General features: G+C 44.5%; 1 protein-coding gene across 1 annotated transcript in view; it reads left to right on the top strand.

Moving 5' to 3' along the window:
- The window catches only part of cacna1bb (calcium channel, voltage-dependent, N type, alpha 1B subunit, b), a 140768-nt gene that overhangs the window by 9970 nt on the left and 111720 nt on the right, over positions 1 to 19078 (top strand). The window contains exon 4 of the mRNA XM_037979527.1: positions 1067 to 1206. Within this exon, the coding sequence (XP_037835455.1) occupies positions 1067 to 1206 (140 nt within the window). The remainder of the gene's footprint in view (positions 1 to 1066; positions 1207 to 19078) is intronic.

The raw sequence follows: 19078 nt of genomic DNA, 5'->3' as shown, positions 1-19078 counted from the left end.
GCTGCTCCTGCACGCTCCCGGCATTCTGATGTTAACAGGAAGTGACGTCACGTGTCTTCTTCCTGAGTTATTTGTGGTTATTTTGTATTCCACGCTACACAAACCCACAAAGAAGAGACTAGACCGCAGAAACGGTGGCGAATCACTTTAGAAACAATAAATATTGGGTTAAAGTTGCAAAAAGTTGCAGTGTTTTGGGCAAAGCTGCACAAAGTTGCGATTTCGCGGGGTTTGCTTGGTTTTGTGTTAATAGTTACGATCGCAACATCGCAAAATCCTGGAGGGTCTGACTAATCTTCCTCTTTCTTCTTCTAAATGCCGACACAAATATCCTTTGATTTGATTGTTGGACCAAATATCTTTATTTGACCTTTTTACCGTTTTCGGGCCCGTAACCCAAAGGCTTTGGCGCAGGATCTGCAGAACAGTCGACCCAGCTGAGATTGCTGATGCTTGATTTATATTTTCTGAAAGTATTTGGCGACACAGTTCCTTCGGAATTAGCCCCTTTTAGTTTAGAAAACACAGAGGCCATTAACTGAATCTATATTAAGGCTAAATATTCCTTAGTTGACTTATGGAATCTGCTTTTTCTGTTGATTATTTGAGCAGAAACTTGTAGTTTCAGTGCTATAAACTCTGTTTGGATTAGTTGATTAGTCCTTTTAAATCCCTTTTGTCATATTATGTTAACGAATCAAGGCAAACATTTAGGGAAAGGTGACTGGAATCCATTTTTTGGACCGTTTTGCGTAAACTGACCATTAAATTTCTTATTTATTGTTTTTTAGCTGTGGTTCATCACTGCTCATGCTGTTGTTCTCAGCTTAAAGCAGACCTTAAATAGCTTTTATATTAATTTAAAGCATCAAATGTGCTGTTTTGTTTTCCCTGTATTTACTTTTGGCACTTTTGCTGAAAGAAGCCATCTTTATTTGTCCCCCCCCCCCCCCCCCCACACACACACACATCATCTCTCTCTTTTTTTATTCCCTTAATGCTTCATTAAACTCCCTCTTACTTCTTAGGAAAACATCTCCTTGTGTCGATCTCATCCTTTCTGCAGGACGACACAGAGCCCTACTTCATTGGAATATTCTGTTTCGAGGCGGCCATTAAGATCATCGCCCTGGGCTTCGCGTTTCACAAAGGCTCCTACCTCCGCAACGGCTGGAACGTAATGGACTTCGTGGTCGTCCTGACGGGGTGAGTTCCCCCGTGCCTGCTGGTTGTCGGCGCGAGACGGCTGAGGAAAGTAAAAGAGCGGCTTGTTTTTTCCTTGAGATCGGGGCGCGGTGGAGTCACCTTCTCGCCTTTTTTACAGCAGCCGAGTCTTTATAAGGTTTAAAGATGATGTCATACACTACACTTTGTGGAAAAAAAAGACACTATTCTGGTACTTCTTGACCTCCTTGCATCAGATAATCACACATTTCTTCTTCAGAGACTTTAACACCGTTTTGGCTCAACAGGAAGTGCTCTGAATTGGCTTTTTTTCCTCTCTTTCTTTGGCACCTTTTCCGTTAAGTTGGTAATTCTGAATGAGATAAAGTCTGCATTGCTTGTGGAGTTCCACAAGAATCAAATATTGGTCCTTTTCTGTTTTAAATATGCTTCCGTTTGGGTCTGTCGTAGAAACAATTCATCCTGTTTTATCGTTCTACGCCGACGACACGGTTGTGTATTTCTGCCTCTTCAAACGCCGTTTACCCTGCGATTATTGTAATTATTGGATGAGATATTGGATGTTTTTTTTTTTGAAGCAAACGTTGTTGGTTGGTCCTGACCCTTTAAAACATCTGATTTATTCTTTATTGACTTCTCCGTTGGTGAAACCCAATCAGCTTGTCGAAAAACCTGCAAGGAAGTGAATTTTCAGAAACAAATACCTCATATTTCAAATACTCTTCTGTTACTTTACAAACAGATCCAGTGTTTTCTTATAGCTGTCTGGTTTTGAAAATTTGATCCAGGCTTTTATTTAAAATTAAATTACCGAAAAATTACAGAAACTCCCATTTTGCAAGATTTACAAAACAAAAACTCAAAGTAAGTTTAGTCCCGAGCATTTAGACCTGTTCCGACATCTCGTGCACTCACACCAAGGTCTGAAAGGTTTTGCAATGTAGGATGAGAGCTATCATAGGTTCTTATCAAGCATTATGCTCACAACTAATTATGAGATTATCCCAATGCATTGCATGCATATCCCAAGCTAATTATTGCTACACGGCTAGCTTGACTTCTGGGAAAACTTTGGTTGTTTTGCCAGAGAAATGAGTGAAACTTGCTGCTGAATTGGCTTCTTGTTGGCCAACGAAGTTCTTGAATCAAGGTCCAAAGAGGCTTAAAGTCCAGCCGAATAAGCGAACCTTAGCTGGAGGGGCGAACGTTTAACCGTGCCTTAACCGGGCTTTACTGGCTTCCAGTTAAAAAAAAAGATTTGAAATGCTGCTTTTTAATGGTCCATCTCCCTAAAGCCTCCCAGTGGATTAATAAAGTCGTAAAAATAAAGATCTCATCAACAGAACGACAATAAAACTGGCTTCAGTCATTATTTAATATCCTTGAACTCTTCCTATTAAAAACTCATCAATGATTTGTTTAAATAGGGAACTAAAAGCATATTTTTCTCCCAACCTTGTAGCTCGTCTCAGATGCTCTGCGAGGTTTTATATTTCCGTCTCGTTAATGCTTTCGTCTGTTTTTAAGAGTTCTGGGTTCGCAGATTATCCGGGATCGGTCCGTCGGCACGGCGTTCAGCAGGTTTTATGTCCAGGGAAAGTCGCTGGAACTAAAGAGTCCTGGAGCCAAAGCTTTCATGCTTAGAAGTTGGGTTTTTTCTTTCTTTATGGGAAGGTCTTGGTGGCTGCCTGGCAGGGTGGATGTCAAACGATCAGCGCCGCTTTTCTCACGAGACGTTAATCTCAGCATCGGTCGGGCTGCTGGTTCTGAGGGATTCCAGGTTTCGATGTAAAATCTGGGATGCTGAACGTTTCTGAAAGTTAAAGCTGCTGCTCCTCTCCTCTCCTCTCCTCTCCTCTCCTCTCCTCTCCTCTCCTTCGCCACGGTAAAGGGAGAGGCGGGTGATAGTGTTTTTGCTCGTGCTCGTTTGTTAGCAGAATATCTCCTGAATGAGACGCTGCTGTGTGCATCAACAGCCACCGCGATTCGTTCGGGATGGCCGCCACAGAAGAGACAAAAACGGCTAAAATTTAGCGTTTCAATAAAGATTTCGAGCTAAGATTTGGTGTGGTAGTAGCTGAGACTGATCCCCGGTCGCCAACTGACTGATCTTTGTTTTAGACTTTCTCTCTGTGGACCGCCGGGCAGGATTCACGGGTTGACTGAAATCTAATTTCGGTCAAATTTCGAGATGACCACCACAGCTTCAACTGCTGAGATGCTCTCCGGTGTGGTAGTAGCTGAGAGTCGCTGCCGACGCGCACTGCGAGGGGAACCTTCGCCCAGAACTTTGCCAAATAACTGCTGCAGCCAACGGCGTCTGCCTCACGAACCGCCGGACGGATTTAAACGAAAAACCAAGATGGCCGCCACAGCTAACTGACATCAGTTAGCACCAAAATGGCTACAACTCGGTCGCTTTTGCATCTGTTGAGCTCAAATCGGAGGCGGAGGCGGAGGCGGCGGCCGTTTTGGCTTTTTGTTTGGACGAAATATAACAATATATGTGAAGGAATTAAAAAAAAAAAATTAAAAAATGCACGAGTAAAAACCGTCGAGCTGTCTTTTAATTTCAGGGTTGGATCTCGTTGGATTTCACGGCGTCGGGAGGTTTAAAAGTACGCACGGATATGATTCGTGTCGCCGTTCGCAGCATTTCCTGCGTCAAAAATCAGCTTTTTTTAGCTCTGATTCCTCCCCCCCCCCAGAAAGTAAAAACTGTAGAAAGCGGCTCTTCAGCTCCGACCACCCGTTGCTGACACAGCTGGAGACAAATTAACCATTATGCTGTGGATGTGAGTGCATCTCCCCTCAGTTGCCAGGCAACTTCGGCAGATAATGTGCCTCGATGTAAAAAAGGGGGGGTTTCTGTTTGCGAATGTTTGACACACTATTTGCCCTTTTTTGTTGTTGTTGTTGTTGTTGTTGCTTCTGTGGGAACGAGGTGTCTGAGCTGACATCTCCGGGCTCGCCTCTGAGCACATCTGGTGACAACAGATGTGTGCTTTTATTTGTGGCGTGTTCCCGCCGCTGAGCCGGCTTTCTGTCTGGACGTTTAATCGAATACCTGAGTCGGAGATGGTGCTGGACGTTGGTGCGAGGGCTGGCTGAAAAAGGGACAGTTCGGATCTTTTTGACGTGGAGTTCTATGAATGAGGAATATCTTACCTGCTGCAGAAAGCTCCTGGAACGGCCTCAGTTTGGACAAAAGGGTTTAACTTCGTCCGAACGCAGCCGAGGCCAAAGATGGTTCCTGCTGCCGTAAAACAGAGGTGTCCAATCCTGGTCCTGGAGGGACTCCATCCTGCAGGTTTTAGGTGTTTCCTCTGCTTTGACTCACCTGATATGAATAAATAAGGGATTAACGGGCTTCTGCAGAACTTAAAGACCTGCTGAAGAGCAGAGAAACCTGCAGGATGGAGGCCGTCCAGGACCAGGACCAGGACTGGACCCCACTGCTCTCAGACTACGACTTATTTTACACAAATAAACACTGATTTATATATTTTTATGCCTAATAAAGATTGGACAATAAACAGACCCTCAAGGATTTCTCGATGTTGCGATCGCAACTATTAACGCAAAATGAAGCAAACCCCGCAAAATCGCAACTTTTTGCAACTTTAACCCAATATTTATTGTTTCTAAAGTGATTCGCCACCGTTTCTGCGGTCTAGTCTCTTCTTTGTGGGTTTGTGTAGAGTGGAATACAAAATAACCCCAAATAACTCAGGAAGAAGACACGTGACGTCACTTCCTGTTAACATCAGAATGCCGGGAGCGTGCAGGAGCAGCGACCGAAGCCAAAATGTGCGCTAATGCTTCACATTTGCCCACAAAGATTTCAGCAAACCAGTTTCCTCCCCAGCTGCAGCTGTTTTGCACGTCCTGCAGTGTAATCATGGAACATAAACGCATCGACAAACACTTTGTGTCTGCAAAACATGTGAGGAGAGCTGCAGACCAGGGACGATCCAGAAATGCTCATGAGTGTCAGTTTAGAAGCTATCAAAGTTCTCAAATAAAGCACCTTTTGAGAATGTCAATGTTTGTTGGGAATTATCTTACAGAACTAGGAAGTATTTTTGGTTTATATATTAAACGTTATGGTTTTTTATTGATTTTAGTAAAAAAAAAAAATCGCAACTTTTAGGAAAATGCCCCGCGAAATCAGGCGTTTTAGGGTGTACGTGTTCTCTAATGATTGTTTAAGCTTTGCTGATTGAAGTTGAGCAATTCTTGTTGTGTTTTGAGCAGAATAATTTAAAAAAAAAATAGTTATCTGTCATCACCTCCCTGATTTTTCTGAAGACCAGATGTGGCTAACCTTTAGTTACGGCAGAAATATTATAATATTCCTGCTAAAAGTGCCCTGAAAATGTTGTTATTTGCGCTCCTCAATAAGCAGCTGCTTTAATGTTAACATCCCACCTTTAAAGACCCAACAGATATCATATAAAACCATCTTTAAAGCGGTTAAACCTTCAGACGAGGAGGCGTGCTAATCTTACTGCAAATTTGCCGCTTGGCTACGGTGCGTTCACGGACCGGAAAATAAAAATAAATAAAAAAGCAGAGGGCCTGATCTGCCAGTTCGGAGGTCAAGCTGAAACGAAATCGGCCCGTTCCAGAAAGAAAGACAGATCTTTGTTTAGCTAAACGTAATTAAATCAATACGTGAGAAAATCACAAACGTCAATCATTGCATCGATTATCGGGGGAAAACAAAAAAAAATGAAGTCGTCGTGGGTTTTATTGATCTAATATAACATGTGGCGTGAGACGATGTAACTGCAGTTGTCTTTTAAAGCAGGAATCGATGTTTCTTTTACAGTATTGCAGCTTTAAATCGTCTCTCCGCCAGCTGCACGAAACCACGGCTGCATCCGTCGGTTAATTGTGTTTGCACAGCCGTCCAGCCCTAATGAAAGGGTTGAAATGATGCTGGAGCTGGAGGCAGTGGCAGACCTTTAATCTGTCCTGATCAGGCATTACGAGTCCCTAATAAGAGAATAAATCCACCCGGGTCGCCGAGGGCTCAATCGATAGAGCAGCGAGCCGGCTGCAGCGGCGAGGACGCGGCCTTTCGCGGGCCCCCCCCCCTCCTCGGAGAAAATCAGGCGTCGTTTTTTTACAGAAAGAAGAACTATTCGAGCCGACTGAGACGTCGGAGATTTCGTCCTCGGCTGCAGGGGGAAGATGTCGTCTTTTTCAGATGAACTCCGCTCGATCTGCACGAGTTACCGTCACTGATGCCTCATCAGGGGAATTTCTCGTGAGTCAGTTTCCGTCTTCTGAGGAATTCAGTCGTGTTGCGTCAACAAGATCAGAGTTTCCAGTAATTATCGCTCAAAAATGAAACGGTCACCGGTCGACATCTCAGCACCCAATTCCATTATTTTAAGACGGAGGTGGGGGACACCCTGGACGGGTCACAGGTCCATCACAGGGACACGTATGCCCCTTTTACACCGGTTCTAAAGGTCCCGGCTCCACTCTACTCGGCTTGCTTTGTGTGCGTTTCCACCAGCATTTTTTCTAGGCTGGTTCCTGCTTCTTTGGTCCCTGGTTCGGAGTAAGGCCAGCCGGGTGGGGGGCGCAAGCATAAAGAGTGAAGGTAGGAATATAAACAACAGCGTTAGCTTACCCTGCAGCGTTTCTGCCGTCTGTCCCCCAGCTGAAGGCCTGTAAAGCCTGAAATCTCTGGCGGATAACAGCTGTCCTACTCCACGCAACAATGGCGGCATCCAGAGCATTTCTTCCACTGCGCCTCTCTTCCTGAAGTCTCAGGAGAATCCCCATAAGTTTAAGAAACAGCAACAACACAGGGCCAACGTTGTCCATAGCGCTTCCGTTGTTTACACAACTTGCGCCAAGTTTTGGTAGCTCCCCCCTCGCTGCGGCCCCACCCCCCGCGACACGAGGAGGCGTTCCTCTGCTACCGACCAAACTGGCCCGTGTGAACGCGATGCATTCTTTATCGAGCCGAGCCGAGTAGAGCCGGACTTCTGAATTAGAGCCGGTGTAAAAGGGGCATTAGGCTGTGTTCACACTTGATAGTCCGGTAGATTCGGTTTGATTCAGGACCAACATTTGGTCCATTTCCAGCTGGTTTGGTTCTCATTCACGCTGGACTGAGTCCATCGAGTCAAACCCTTTGAGCGACCTGTCCCCCCCCACCTCGCCTGTGGTGGCGCCGCACCAAGAACGGCAGTCTGCTGACTTTAAAAACCTGCCTTTAGTTTGGTCCTTGCTTCAAACCAAGTGGTCCGATTGGACCTCCAGGGAGCGAAACGCAAGTAAAACAACTAAAAGAGATCTGAGATCTCCTTTTCAACGATTAAAAAAGAAAAAGTAGGAAAAAGCTACAAGTAGCAAAAGGCCAGCTGAAAGCTAGTAGCATAAGAAGACAAAGAGCCAGTTTGCAACAAAACAATGTTCTTGAAGGAACTGCAGAGATTTCCATGTATTTCTATGGGGAGAAAATTGGTTTTGGTGGCGTCTGTTTGTTTGTGCACAAGAATAATCAAGAAGTTCTGAACAGGTTTTCAAGAAAATGTCAGGAAACAACCAAAATGCTACAAGGAACAAGTGGTTGGATTTTGGTGCTGATGTGGTCAAATGTCAAGGTCAAAGGTCAACATCACAGCTGACCTAGTAGATTTGGTTCGATTTGGGACCAAAGTTGCAGAATTTGGTCCATTCTCAGCCGGTTTGGTTCTCAGTCACGCTGCACCGAGTCCATCGAGTCAAACCCTTTGAGCGACCCGTTCCCCTCCTCGCCTGTGGTGGCGCCGCACCAAGAACTACTGAAGGAAACGGCACGACAACCTCTGAAGAAGACGCCGAGCGCAACTTCCTGCTTCTGGGAAAGGAAACAAAAATGGAGTGGGGTCCGATTTTAGGATTTCTGTTTTTGTCTGCGGTCCATTTCTCCCTCTAGTGGTAGAAAGGCTCGTTTGTTTTGGTCGTATTTACCCAGAAGGCCCTGCGCTGTAGTCCCACTTCCTGCTTTTGCGTTCACATCTGCATTCGAAGCGCGCCAGAGTTCACTTCAACCGAACCGAGACCGGGAACGGTTTTTAGGCGGAGTTTGATTAAAGCGGACTCAACGGGGTTAGAGGACAAACTTGGGGACAATTTAGCGTTGCAAGTAATCTTTTTGGTTTGTGGGAGGAAACTCGGCCAGAGGAAACTCCACACAGAAAGAATGGGAAGCGAACCTGCGACCTGTTTGCTGTGAGGCAACTGCTCTAACCACTGTACCACAGTGTACAGTATATTTTTGTGGCGCGTGTGTGTTAGTAACATCCTCTCGATGACCAAAACCTGAAATAATCTCCTTCGGTCAGTTTAAAAAAAAAAAAACCCCGAACCTCTGAACCTCCAGCTCCGAGACGAGAACAATGATCCGTCTTTCATTTCCAGGGAAACAAAGACGTACCGGTTTGTCATTTATTTATCTGTATGTTTTGATTCGCGAGCCCCGGGGGCCCGTAAGTGGTCGGGGCGAGAGTCGGCGCTCGTGGCGACTTCAAAGTTGCCGTGTCCTTTCATGTGTCTCTCAGGCGACGGGGTTGACACAATGGGAGGCTTCAAAGTCCGCTCGCCAAGGCCACAGACGGAGTGGCTCATTCCGAGCTTAAAGCCGCGCCACGTAAATAAACGTTGCCTTTGAACGTTCGCCAAAACGCCCGTGGGTCTGATGAAGTTTCTGGTTTGAGTCCGTCGCAGGCAAAGGTCGAGCTCGGGGTTAAATCCTTTTATTTTTTATTTCGTTTTGTTTTTTTTATCGTATCTGACTTCAGTGTTGACTCGTCACATCAAAGCCGAGCTTCATCCTTTCATCAGATCGGGGTTCTGGATGGTTTTTGGCGGGGAAGAACGACCACCCCGCCGGCTGGTCGTAATCTTATGACTAATGGGTGTATTTGCATGTCGGTGGTGCTGGTGACCTTTGGATCGGAACACCACAGGTGAAATGAATGCACGCTGAGAAAAAACAAACTGAAACAGGCGTCACGGAGCTTCCAGCGTGGCCGTGGTTCGTCGTTTTCCTGTAAATTCGATCCGCTCAGAGATGTTTTTACAAACGTTGAAATCCGAATCCCCTCACCTCAGATGGTCCAAAGCTTCTGGTCGTGTTAAGATGATCTTAAATGTCTCATCGCCGGCAGAATCTGAACTTCAATCAAAATGTTAAACCGTGTCTCTGAGGCTGACGGAGTTGTACGGTTCTTTTTTTAACTTTACATAAACATTAAAATGTCTGAAAATTATAATTTTTTCATGTTTTAGTAACAGATTGTCTGAAAGCTTTAATGTTTTATTAATGAAAGCAGCTACTGAGACAGCGCAGTTAATAAAACACCTCAGTGAGACAAAGTCATTTTATCATATCCCACATCTCATTACGCTTCATATTATACCATATATATAAAATGGATCATATCTCATATATATATATATATCATAAATTATTTTTCATATTAAGCTAAAACAACCAAAAATCGTATTGTATCATATATCTTATCTCATGTTATCTTATACAACATCTCATCATATCTTAAATATGTATCTCATATCATAACATACATCATCGTATATCATTTCATGTCATATTTCATCTTATCTCATATTTCAAATCTGACATATCATCATGTTTCACACTTCATATTTTTTGAATCATATATACCATCTCATAATATAAAAAATCATATCTCATACATTATTAATCTCATATATAATATAATATTGTATCATATATCTCATCTCATTTTATCTTATAAAATATCTCATCATATCTTAAATATATATGTCATATTGTATCATACATCACTGTATATTATTTCATGTGTCATATCTAATATCATATCGTCATACGTCATACATCATATTGTATCAAATATTTATTCTCATCTCACATTCTGTACTATTTTATATATCTCATATCTCAAATAAATCTGACATATCATGTTTCACATTTCATATTTTTTATCATATATACCATCTCATATAGTAAAACAAAAACATATCTCATACCTTATTTCTCATATTAATCTCATATATCTCATTTCATGTTATCTTACACAATATCTCACCATATCTTAAATATACATCTCATATCATATAGATCTCAATATATCATATTATATCATATTGCATCATATATTTAACCATCTCACATACTGTACTATTTTATATATCTCATATCTCAAATAAATTTTGACATATATCATCATGTATCACACTTCATATTTTTGTTTCATATATTTCATCTCATATAATATAAAATATGTCACATCTCATAGCTATGATATACATATATAATATCTCATATCTCATACCTTATTTATATTAATCTCATATATCTATATTAAATATATATCTCATATAATCACATTGTATCATATTTCATCTCATATATCTCATCATATATGAAATCTCATTTCACATACTGTATTATATACATTTCTCATATCATATGTCAAATAAATCTGACATATATCATGTATCACGTGTCATATTTTATCATATATACCATCTCATATAATATAAAATAGATCATATCTCATTACCATAGCATATGATATACGTATATAAAATCTCATATCTCATACATTATTTTTCATATTAATCTCATATATACCATATCATATATCTCATATATCATCATGTTGTATCGTATTTCATCTCATATCATATGTCATCTCATATATTGTACTTTATATATCATGTCATATATCTCATATTTATCACCACATACCCGTATCATTTTTGAGTGATGAGAATCGATTCTCCTCTCCGTGCGACCGGCGGGTTTAGGTCAGATCGCGTGCGCTCGGCACAGGCCGTCCTCCTCGGCGTCTTCTGGCCGGTTGGCGGGGCGCTCCGGGCGAACACGGCGTGGCAACCCGAGCGCCGCCGGCTCCTCTTTGTACTGTCGGCGCTCAGAGCGGCAGCTGGGAAACCGTCCGGCTTCCACCTTTTTCCCCCCACTCACGCTCGCGCCAACGTGTCAGGAATACGAACGGCGTGGATTTAACTCCTGGATTAGTGTGTAAAAACGCTTCATGTGAAGATTGTTTTTGTGCTTCTGCAAATTCAGACTTGTTGTTTTTATGTCTAAACATCTATCCCGGTCAGTTGGATTTTTAAGTTTTTTGGGATTTTCTCTTTGCTTCGTTGGACTGATATCTGGAAAACATTCAGCGCCAAGTCACCACCTCAAATCCATGTCTGTTAAATTATTTTTACCCGCTTTTTGCAGCGTTGCAAAGTGGATTATCCTGCCGGGGGAAAAAAAGAGGCCACTGCCATCAGAGGATGCGATTTCCACGAAGGAGCTCTTCAGAAACCGCGTTCGAGGGAGATGGATGTGTCAAAAGAACCCAAATATAAATATCAGGAATTAGTTTCCGAGCAGGATTTTATAAGGATATTAAACCTCCAATCAACCATCTGGCTGACCAGCCAATCAGACGCGGTAATTGGTGCCTGGGGAATAATTGTGACCTTAACGGAAATCAAGCACCTCAGACGGAAACGCTGATAAACGTACAAATAAAACCCATGAAAAGTTTGTTGCTTAATTGCAGAAGGACTGCATTTGAAAAGGTTACCGTCTCCAACTTGACCACTAACTGCCAGTAATTCTTACGCAACATCCTTTAATTGCTCCTGACAAGCCTGGCTGTAATTTAAAAAAATAATAATTATTAAAAAAAGCCGTCCGGAATGATTTTAATTGGGGTTCAGTCGGTTTCAGACCGTTTGTCTCAGGGTTTGGTCGTTTGTTTGCTGTCGACAGAATCGGCAGATTGATCTCTGCCTCCTTATTTACAAGCTGAAGTGTCCTCGTCCGACACTTGGAGGAAATTGCTCTGCGGCCGAGCCGTTTTTGGACAACCATGGTTCAGGTTGACGAGTGGGGCTGCCCATCAGATGCAGGCTTCAGAGTTCGATCCTCGACCTGTTTATCGACCAGAGTTTACCTCCAGTTAGCGTCGGCCGTGATAGCTCACTCCCGTCGGCGGCGTGGAAATGGGAAAACATGGATGACGTTCCCGTTTACGTGCGACAGAACATGTTGGGACAACGTTTGACGATTAAACCCCAAATTTATAAGTTAAAACCTGACATGTCGGCTTGGGTTGTTATGTCTTTGCCAAAATGCAAGAAGGCGTTTTAGGGAAAAACTGCTTCCGCGGAAAGTTAGAGGTCGAATAATAAACCCGTCTCAGACTCTACAGGCCTCAGTTAGCAGGTCAAAGGTTAAAGGTCATGACAGGACAGTTGGGACAAGGCTGAACAGGTGTGGTTTGTTCGGAAAGGGTCCTTATGTCTGGAAAGGGTTGTAAAGCGTCGTCATTTCCTTTGGACAGAGAGGACCATAATGGAGGCTCGTCCCAGCTGTCAGCACGGCGGTGGAGGGCTGATGGTTTGGGTTCCTTGTGGCCAAAGGATTCTGGAGTCAAATGTGAGGCTCAGTAAATACAAGTTTATTGTTTAATGTTGTTCTTCTCGGGCTTTATTTTTAGATTAAACCCCGATAATTTCTGATATTTAAGCTTTTAGCCCTGGAAAAAAAGGGATGTTTAAGGGATTTTAACAGTTTCTTTTAGTGATTCGTGTCTGCAAACGATTCGAGCAGAGTTCTCATTTCTCCGTTTGCCTTCATGCCCGTTTGTGTCTGATTAAAACATGCAGCCCAATTATCACGATGACATATATCTGTCAGGTTCTTGGCAAGATGTTTTTGCATCATCTGCTGCCGTCGAGGCACGCGGCTCGGCGCAGACGCGATGCAGATGCTTTCGAAGGGAGACGTGACTGTAGTTGGCGAGCGGTCAGCGACGCATTAATCGCTGATTCGGCTCCGCGTCTACGGCGGAAAGTGACGCCTGTGATTTACCTCGAGGCAGAGGAACGCGCCGGCCGATGTGGCAGACTGGCAGGTTTCCCTCGTCACTCATTAGGAACAATACGCCGCTGCCTGGCAAACGTCAGCGATTTTTTACAGACGCGGGTTCTTACCTCGTAGACGTTCAGTTTTTTCCGGATGCGCCTCAGCTTCTTTTGACGTCTGAGTCCCCGAGCTTTGTTGCAGGTTGTCCTGATTGGTGCCAATGAATCCGAGCTCGGTTTTCCAACCAGAGCATCGATTTCACACCAAATAGCTGAGAGCTTCGCAGTCCTTCCACCTTTTCGAGGCAGTCTGGCTTTTTGTAACTGCCTGCTGCCAAAAGGCGAAAGAGCCACTGGATGGGTTTTAATGAACCTTTCAGGAAATTATCACTGGATGTAAATCTACTACTGATTAATCTTTGGAGCCTACCTGAATCAAGATGGACCTTAGGAAACATAAAAATAGCTGCAATATAGTCAGTTTTACCAATATTATTGTAAAATTGGGTGTGGCAGAAGATGATGCTCCCTCCGGGTCGGGGGTGAGTCTCTGCCTCACCTGGAGGAGTCCAAGTATCTGGGAGTCTTGTTCCTGAGTCATGGTCGGATCGACAGATCGGTGCCTCGTCTTCAGTCATGACGGCGTTGCTTCGATCGATTGATCGTGGTGAAGAGAGAGTCGAGTCGAAAGGCGAAACTCGCGATTTACGGGTCCGTCTACGGTCCGACCCAAACCTGCGGTCACGAGGTTTGGATCGGGACCGGAAAAAACGAGATCCTGGATCCAAGCGGCCGAGCTCAGGCTTAGAGAGGAGGACGTCTCTCAGAGGATGGACGAATTGTCTTCGCTGTTTTCTTTCCCCTCCTCTGTCTCGTTACATCTACCGGGAGGATGCTCTCCCGCTCTCTCTGCAGCGTCCCACCGGTCGTCCTTCCTGCGATCCGCTTCAGCGGAGAGACGTTCTGCTCATCCACGATCACGTGGCGGAATAACCGACAGAGTCACGCACGTCAAAAACCTCCGAAAGGAAGGGAAAACCAATTCGAGTGACACCCAAAAATAGAAACGGGCCGAGCGCACCCAGGACTTCAGGACAAGGATGACCAATTAAAGTTTATTTATCTAAAAGAGGGACGACGCTCATTAATTTGACATAAACCTGAAGATTTGCCAGATTTTTGCCATAGAGGCTAATTTTTCATCTGCAGTCCTAAAAAGGTTAATAGGACAAAATACACGATTGATAAAATTATATGACTTTAATAGTAAAATCCTGTTATAATGAAATGCTGTTTAATTAGTTGGCAGCCATTGTTTTATACAAGGTCGGCCATTTTCTGTGGATACATCTTAATAAAAGAGGAATGGTTGGTTATATTAACTTCCTGTTTGTGGCACATTGGTATATATAGGGGGGGGACTTTTCAAGGTGGGTGGTGACCATGGCGGCCATTTTGGATCCAACTTTTGTTTCTTCAATGGGAAGAGGGTCATGTGACACATCAAACTTCTTGGGAATTTCACAAGAAAAACAACGGTGTGCTTGGTTTTAATGTAACTTTATTCTTTCATGAGTTATTTACAAGTTTCTCACCACTTATAAAATGTGTTCAAAGTGTTGGATTGTCGATGCAACCCTCTTCTCCCACTCTTCACACACTGACAGCAACACCGCAGGAGAAATGCGAGCACAGGCTTCCAGTATCCGTAGTTTCAGGTGCTGCACATCTCGTATCTTCACAGCAGAGACGATCGTCTTCAGATGACCCCAAAGATAAAAGTCTAAGGGGGTCAGATCAGGAGACTTTGGGGTCCATTCAACTGGCCCACGACGACCAATCCACTTTCCAGGAAGTGGAAGTTGGAGAAGAGGGTTGCATCGACAATCCAACACTTTGAACACATTTTATAAGTGGTGAGAAACTTGTAAAGAACTCAAGTTTGGCTGCTTCCCGTTTTCGCTCCATATGAGTTCGGCTCTCCGGGAGTCACCTGGGAATCACACGACAAGGAGAGCTCACCAGCTTCTCCGGGGGGTTTCAGTCTGAGCTCAAATACGCCACAAATCTCAGGTAATTTTACTTATTTGGGGTCAATTTTCTGCCTAAAGATACAACATGAGCCTCAGTGAATAAATAAATCCAGCTCTGCGAGGACGGATTCGCTGTCCCGAATTACTGTAAGTCGGCGTGTGTCCTCAGGTTGTAAACTGCTCTGAAGAAGTGGCTTTTTTTAAAAGTTTAACGAAGAACTGAACCGTATAATTCCAGCTGTAGTGAGTCTACAAGAATTCACTTCAAGGGTAGAAAAGGTTACGGGGGGATTTTGATGCTTCCAGCGAGAAAATGCTGCAAAATAAAAAAAAAAAAGCTGCATAAATGTCAACAAGCATGACCTTCCTGAGATCTTCCAAGTTACTTAAAACTTATTTTTAGATTTGCTGGAAAGCAGCTGCAAAATTCAGGTTTTAAACGTGACAAAAACCCTTTAATTCAAATGATTAAAACCTAAACTTTTTCTTTTGTTTTTGTAAAAAGAAATCAGTTCATTTTGAGTTTGATGGCAGCACCTCGTCTCTTTAAAGTTGCTCCAGATGTTTCCCTCTGTGCAGCAGCTCCGTCAGTCTGTAAACATCTGGACCTGAGGTTGTCCCATTCTGTCTGTTCGACAGTCCTGGATGGGAGCAGATGTTGCTCTAAAACCTGGAGATCCTTTCCAGGAGGCACTAATGCACCCCCATACCATCAGAGAGGCAGGCTTTGACCTCAGAACAGGTCCAGAGGAGACACATCTGTTCACATCTGGCTGCTTCTTTGCCTGATAGAGCTTTAAGCAGCGTTTGTGGACGGCATGGTGAGCTGTGTTTACAGACAGTGTTCCTGAGCAGAACCAGAACCAGCCTTGACCTTTGACCTCAGAGGTTTCTGCAGATTCCTCAGATCTTTGGACATCAGGAGCTGCAGATGATAGAGATTCAAAGTCGTCCTGATCTTCTGTTGAGGAACTTTATTCTGAAATTGTTCCTCAGGCTGCTGAACCTCTGCCCGTCTTTACTTCTGACAGATTCATCCTCGGTCCTCTCACCGAGCTGCTCAGAATTCTCCTCCAGATGTTTTTTTTATTCGTACCACCGACTTTTACAGCCTTTTTTTTGCTCCTGGAACAACTTTTTTGGGACGTGTTGCCGCCTAAAATACGAAATTATCTTCTTTTTCTTCAAAAAAATTGAACAAATTCCACATTTGCTATGTTTATTATGTTCCACTGTGAATAAAATCTGGGTTTGTGAGGTTTGCAAACCATTTCATTCTGTTTTTATCTAGTTTGACATTTATAAAAAAGGAGGAAGGAGTTTTTTTGCACGCCGTGCTTGACATCTGGCTCCTCGCGAAGAGCTGTTGATCTGCGGCGCTAACGAGCGGGGAAACCTGATCCCCTCGTCCCGCTGGTTTCACGTCCTGAACGGAATCCGAGCGCTCGGGCCCGCGTCCTCCCTCGCCCTAATTCGATGTCCGCGTGGCCTTGCAGAAATGCTTCTGCTGAGGATGTCGTTGGCCCAACTTGATTACATTCTGTGATATAAATCACGGCGCATGTTGTCAGAATGGCTCCTGTGGGGAATCAGTGCTTATTGCCGTCCCTCGTAGAAGTTATTGTCTTCCAGCTCAATCAGAAGCTCTAATATACAGACTGCAGTAAGTATATCACTCTCCGCCTGGATTCCTTTTGTCGTGCGTCTCCATGATCGGGGGAGACAGTTCTTGGCTTATTCGTTTTACCGATCTGGTTCAGATTTTCTCTGGAGACCCTGCTTACATAAAAGCCGCAACACGGTCCTGTAAGAAGCAAACCGAGGGCCCAGGATGCACGTCGGCCCCGCCGCCTCTCACAGCGAGGAAGACGTTTCGGTAAAAACCCTGGAAAATCAGCGTTCCCACGAACCGCTTCATCCTCAGACATCGTTTTCACGGACCGGCCTTTAAACGTGCGGCAGATAAATACAACAAAATAAAACGATTCGGCCAGTTTTTATTATTTTTTTAAACATAGTAAACGTAAATCCAATGCGTCCTGGAACATAAATAACACCCTCTCCTCCCCCTGATGTTCTCTGTGTTTAAATGTGCCCTTCAAAATAAGAGACACCACAATTATAAAGTGCACAAAGAACCCTGAGCCTGTTTCTCAGTAACGAGACAGTCCCATCCAGGGCTAACAGGAGACAACTGCCCCTTTTCCACCGGCTCTAAAGGTCCCGGCTCCACTCTACTCGGCTTGCTTTGTGCGCATTTCCATTGGCATTTTTTTGAGGTCAGTCCCTGCTTCCTTGGTCCCTGCTTCGGGGTAGGGCCAGCCGGGTGGGCGGCGCAAGCTTAGCTCCTGTTCACTCATTGGTCGTGGGCGTTACCAGATGCAAGCATAAAGAGCAAACGGTAGGAATATAAACAACAGCGTTAGCTTACCCTGCAACGTTTCTGCCGTCTGTCCCCCAGCTGAAGGCGCTGTAAAGCCTGAAATCTCCGGCTGATAACAGCCGTCCTACTCTGCCCAACAACCGCGGCATCCAGAGCATTTCTTCCCCTGCGCCTCTCTTCCTGAAGTCTCAGGAGAATCCCCATAAGTTTAAAAAACAGCAACAACACAGGACCAACGTTGTCCATAGCGCTTCCGTTGTTTCCACAAACAGCGCCAAGTTTCCACCGCGGCCCCGCCCCCCGCAACACGAGGAGGCGTTCCTCTGCGTTCCGGTGTAAACGCGATGCATTCTTTATAGAGCCGAGCCAAGTAGAGCTGGACTTCTGAATTAGAGCCGGTGGAAAAGGGGCAAATGAGACCCAAAGTGTCTCATTATGTCCAGTCTGCTTCGTAATTTTGTTTTGGTTGCTGTCGGTGCAGAAAACCCCGCTTCACACAGATTAGATGTCAGAAATGGCAACAGAGACGTTTGTTTTTTACTCCTTCTGCTGCTTGTGGGTTTGCTTTTAGCGGTAACGGATCACGTGACCTCGCTAGGCGTTCTGACACGCATCAAGACCGAGTCATAAACGGGTGGAGTGGAGAGAATCCGGTCAGTTTTTCAAAATAAATGTCGGTCAGTTTTGGGTTTGCGGGACCTCTGCTGTAAACGATCCGATCGAGGTCGATCCCCAGCTCTACCGCGGTTCAGTTTCTGCAAAACTGACAGTGTTGGAGACACATTCCTGAGGTCAGTTGGCCGTGGCGGCCATCTTGAATTGGGCTGATTCAGAAAGTTAACGGGTTAGCTCCGACTCTCGTTTTATTTTGAATTATCTTTCAGAGTTTTAAGTTAAAAAGATCAAACTGGAATTGAATAAATGATTGAGTGAAAAAAAAAAAAAAAAAGTCAGTCTAAATGTGAGGCGATAAATGGAAAAACTTCGGGTCTTTCGCCGTTATTAAACGCGTCCGCCGGGCGCTCGGCTGAATTACCAAAACAAACAGCTCTGTAGATCCGACCGCCGCGTGCGTCTTCCCGCAAACGGCGATCCAGCTCCCTTTTGTCTTGTCGTCTTTCTGTTTCTATGGCGACGAGGTGCGATGTGTCGCCAGCCAGTCTCTCGCCTCGGCGCCCGTCACTCGCACCGAATGACTCCTGGGCACGTCGTCCTCCTCCTCCTCCTGAATCCCTCTGGGATTCGTCAGTCGTGCTTCATTAACAGTTTATAACAACAAACAGCTGGTCAGGTCGGTTTAATGGAAACGCTTTTATGTTTTTGTTTTTGTGAGGTGATTCTTAACTGAGCGCCTTTTAATGAGGGAGGAAAAGGAGCCGAGGGATGATCCATCCTTTCTGTACGGGAAATCCCCCGTATTTGTGCTTCTGGTTGTGAAGCTGAACGGGTGTCAGGAGGAAGAGTTCTCCGTCACACGGCAGGAAGGTGTGAAGCTCGGTTCAGGTTCTCAGTCAGAACGGAGGCTTCAGGAACGTTTCACTGCAGTCAGGCTGAAGGTTCCCCCGATGCT

Source organism: Kryptolebias marmoratus, linkage group LG14, assembly GCF_001649575.2.
Source record: "Kryptolebias marmoratus isolate JLee-2015 linkage group LG14, ASM164957v2, whole genome shotgun sequence".
Taxonomy (NCBI): domain Eukaryota; kingdom Metazoa; phylum Chordata; class Actinopteri; order Cyprinodontiformes; family Rivulidae; genus Kryptolebias; species Kryptolebias marmoratus.
The sequence above is the reverse complement of the archived record's forward strand: the minus strand, read 5'-3'. Positions and strand labels throughout refer to the sequence as shown.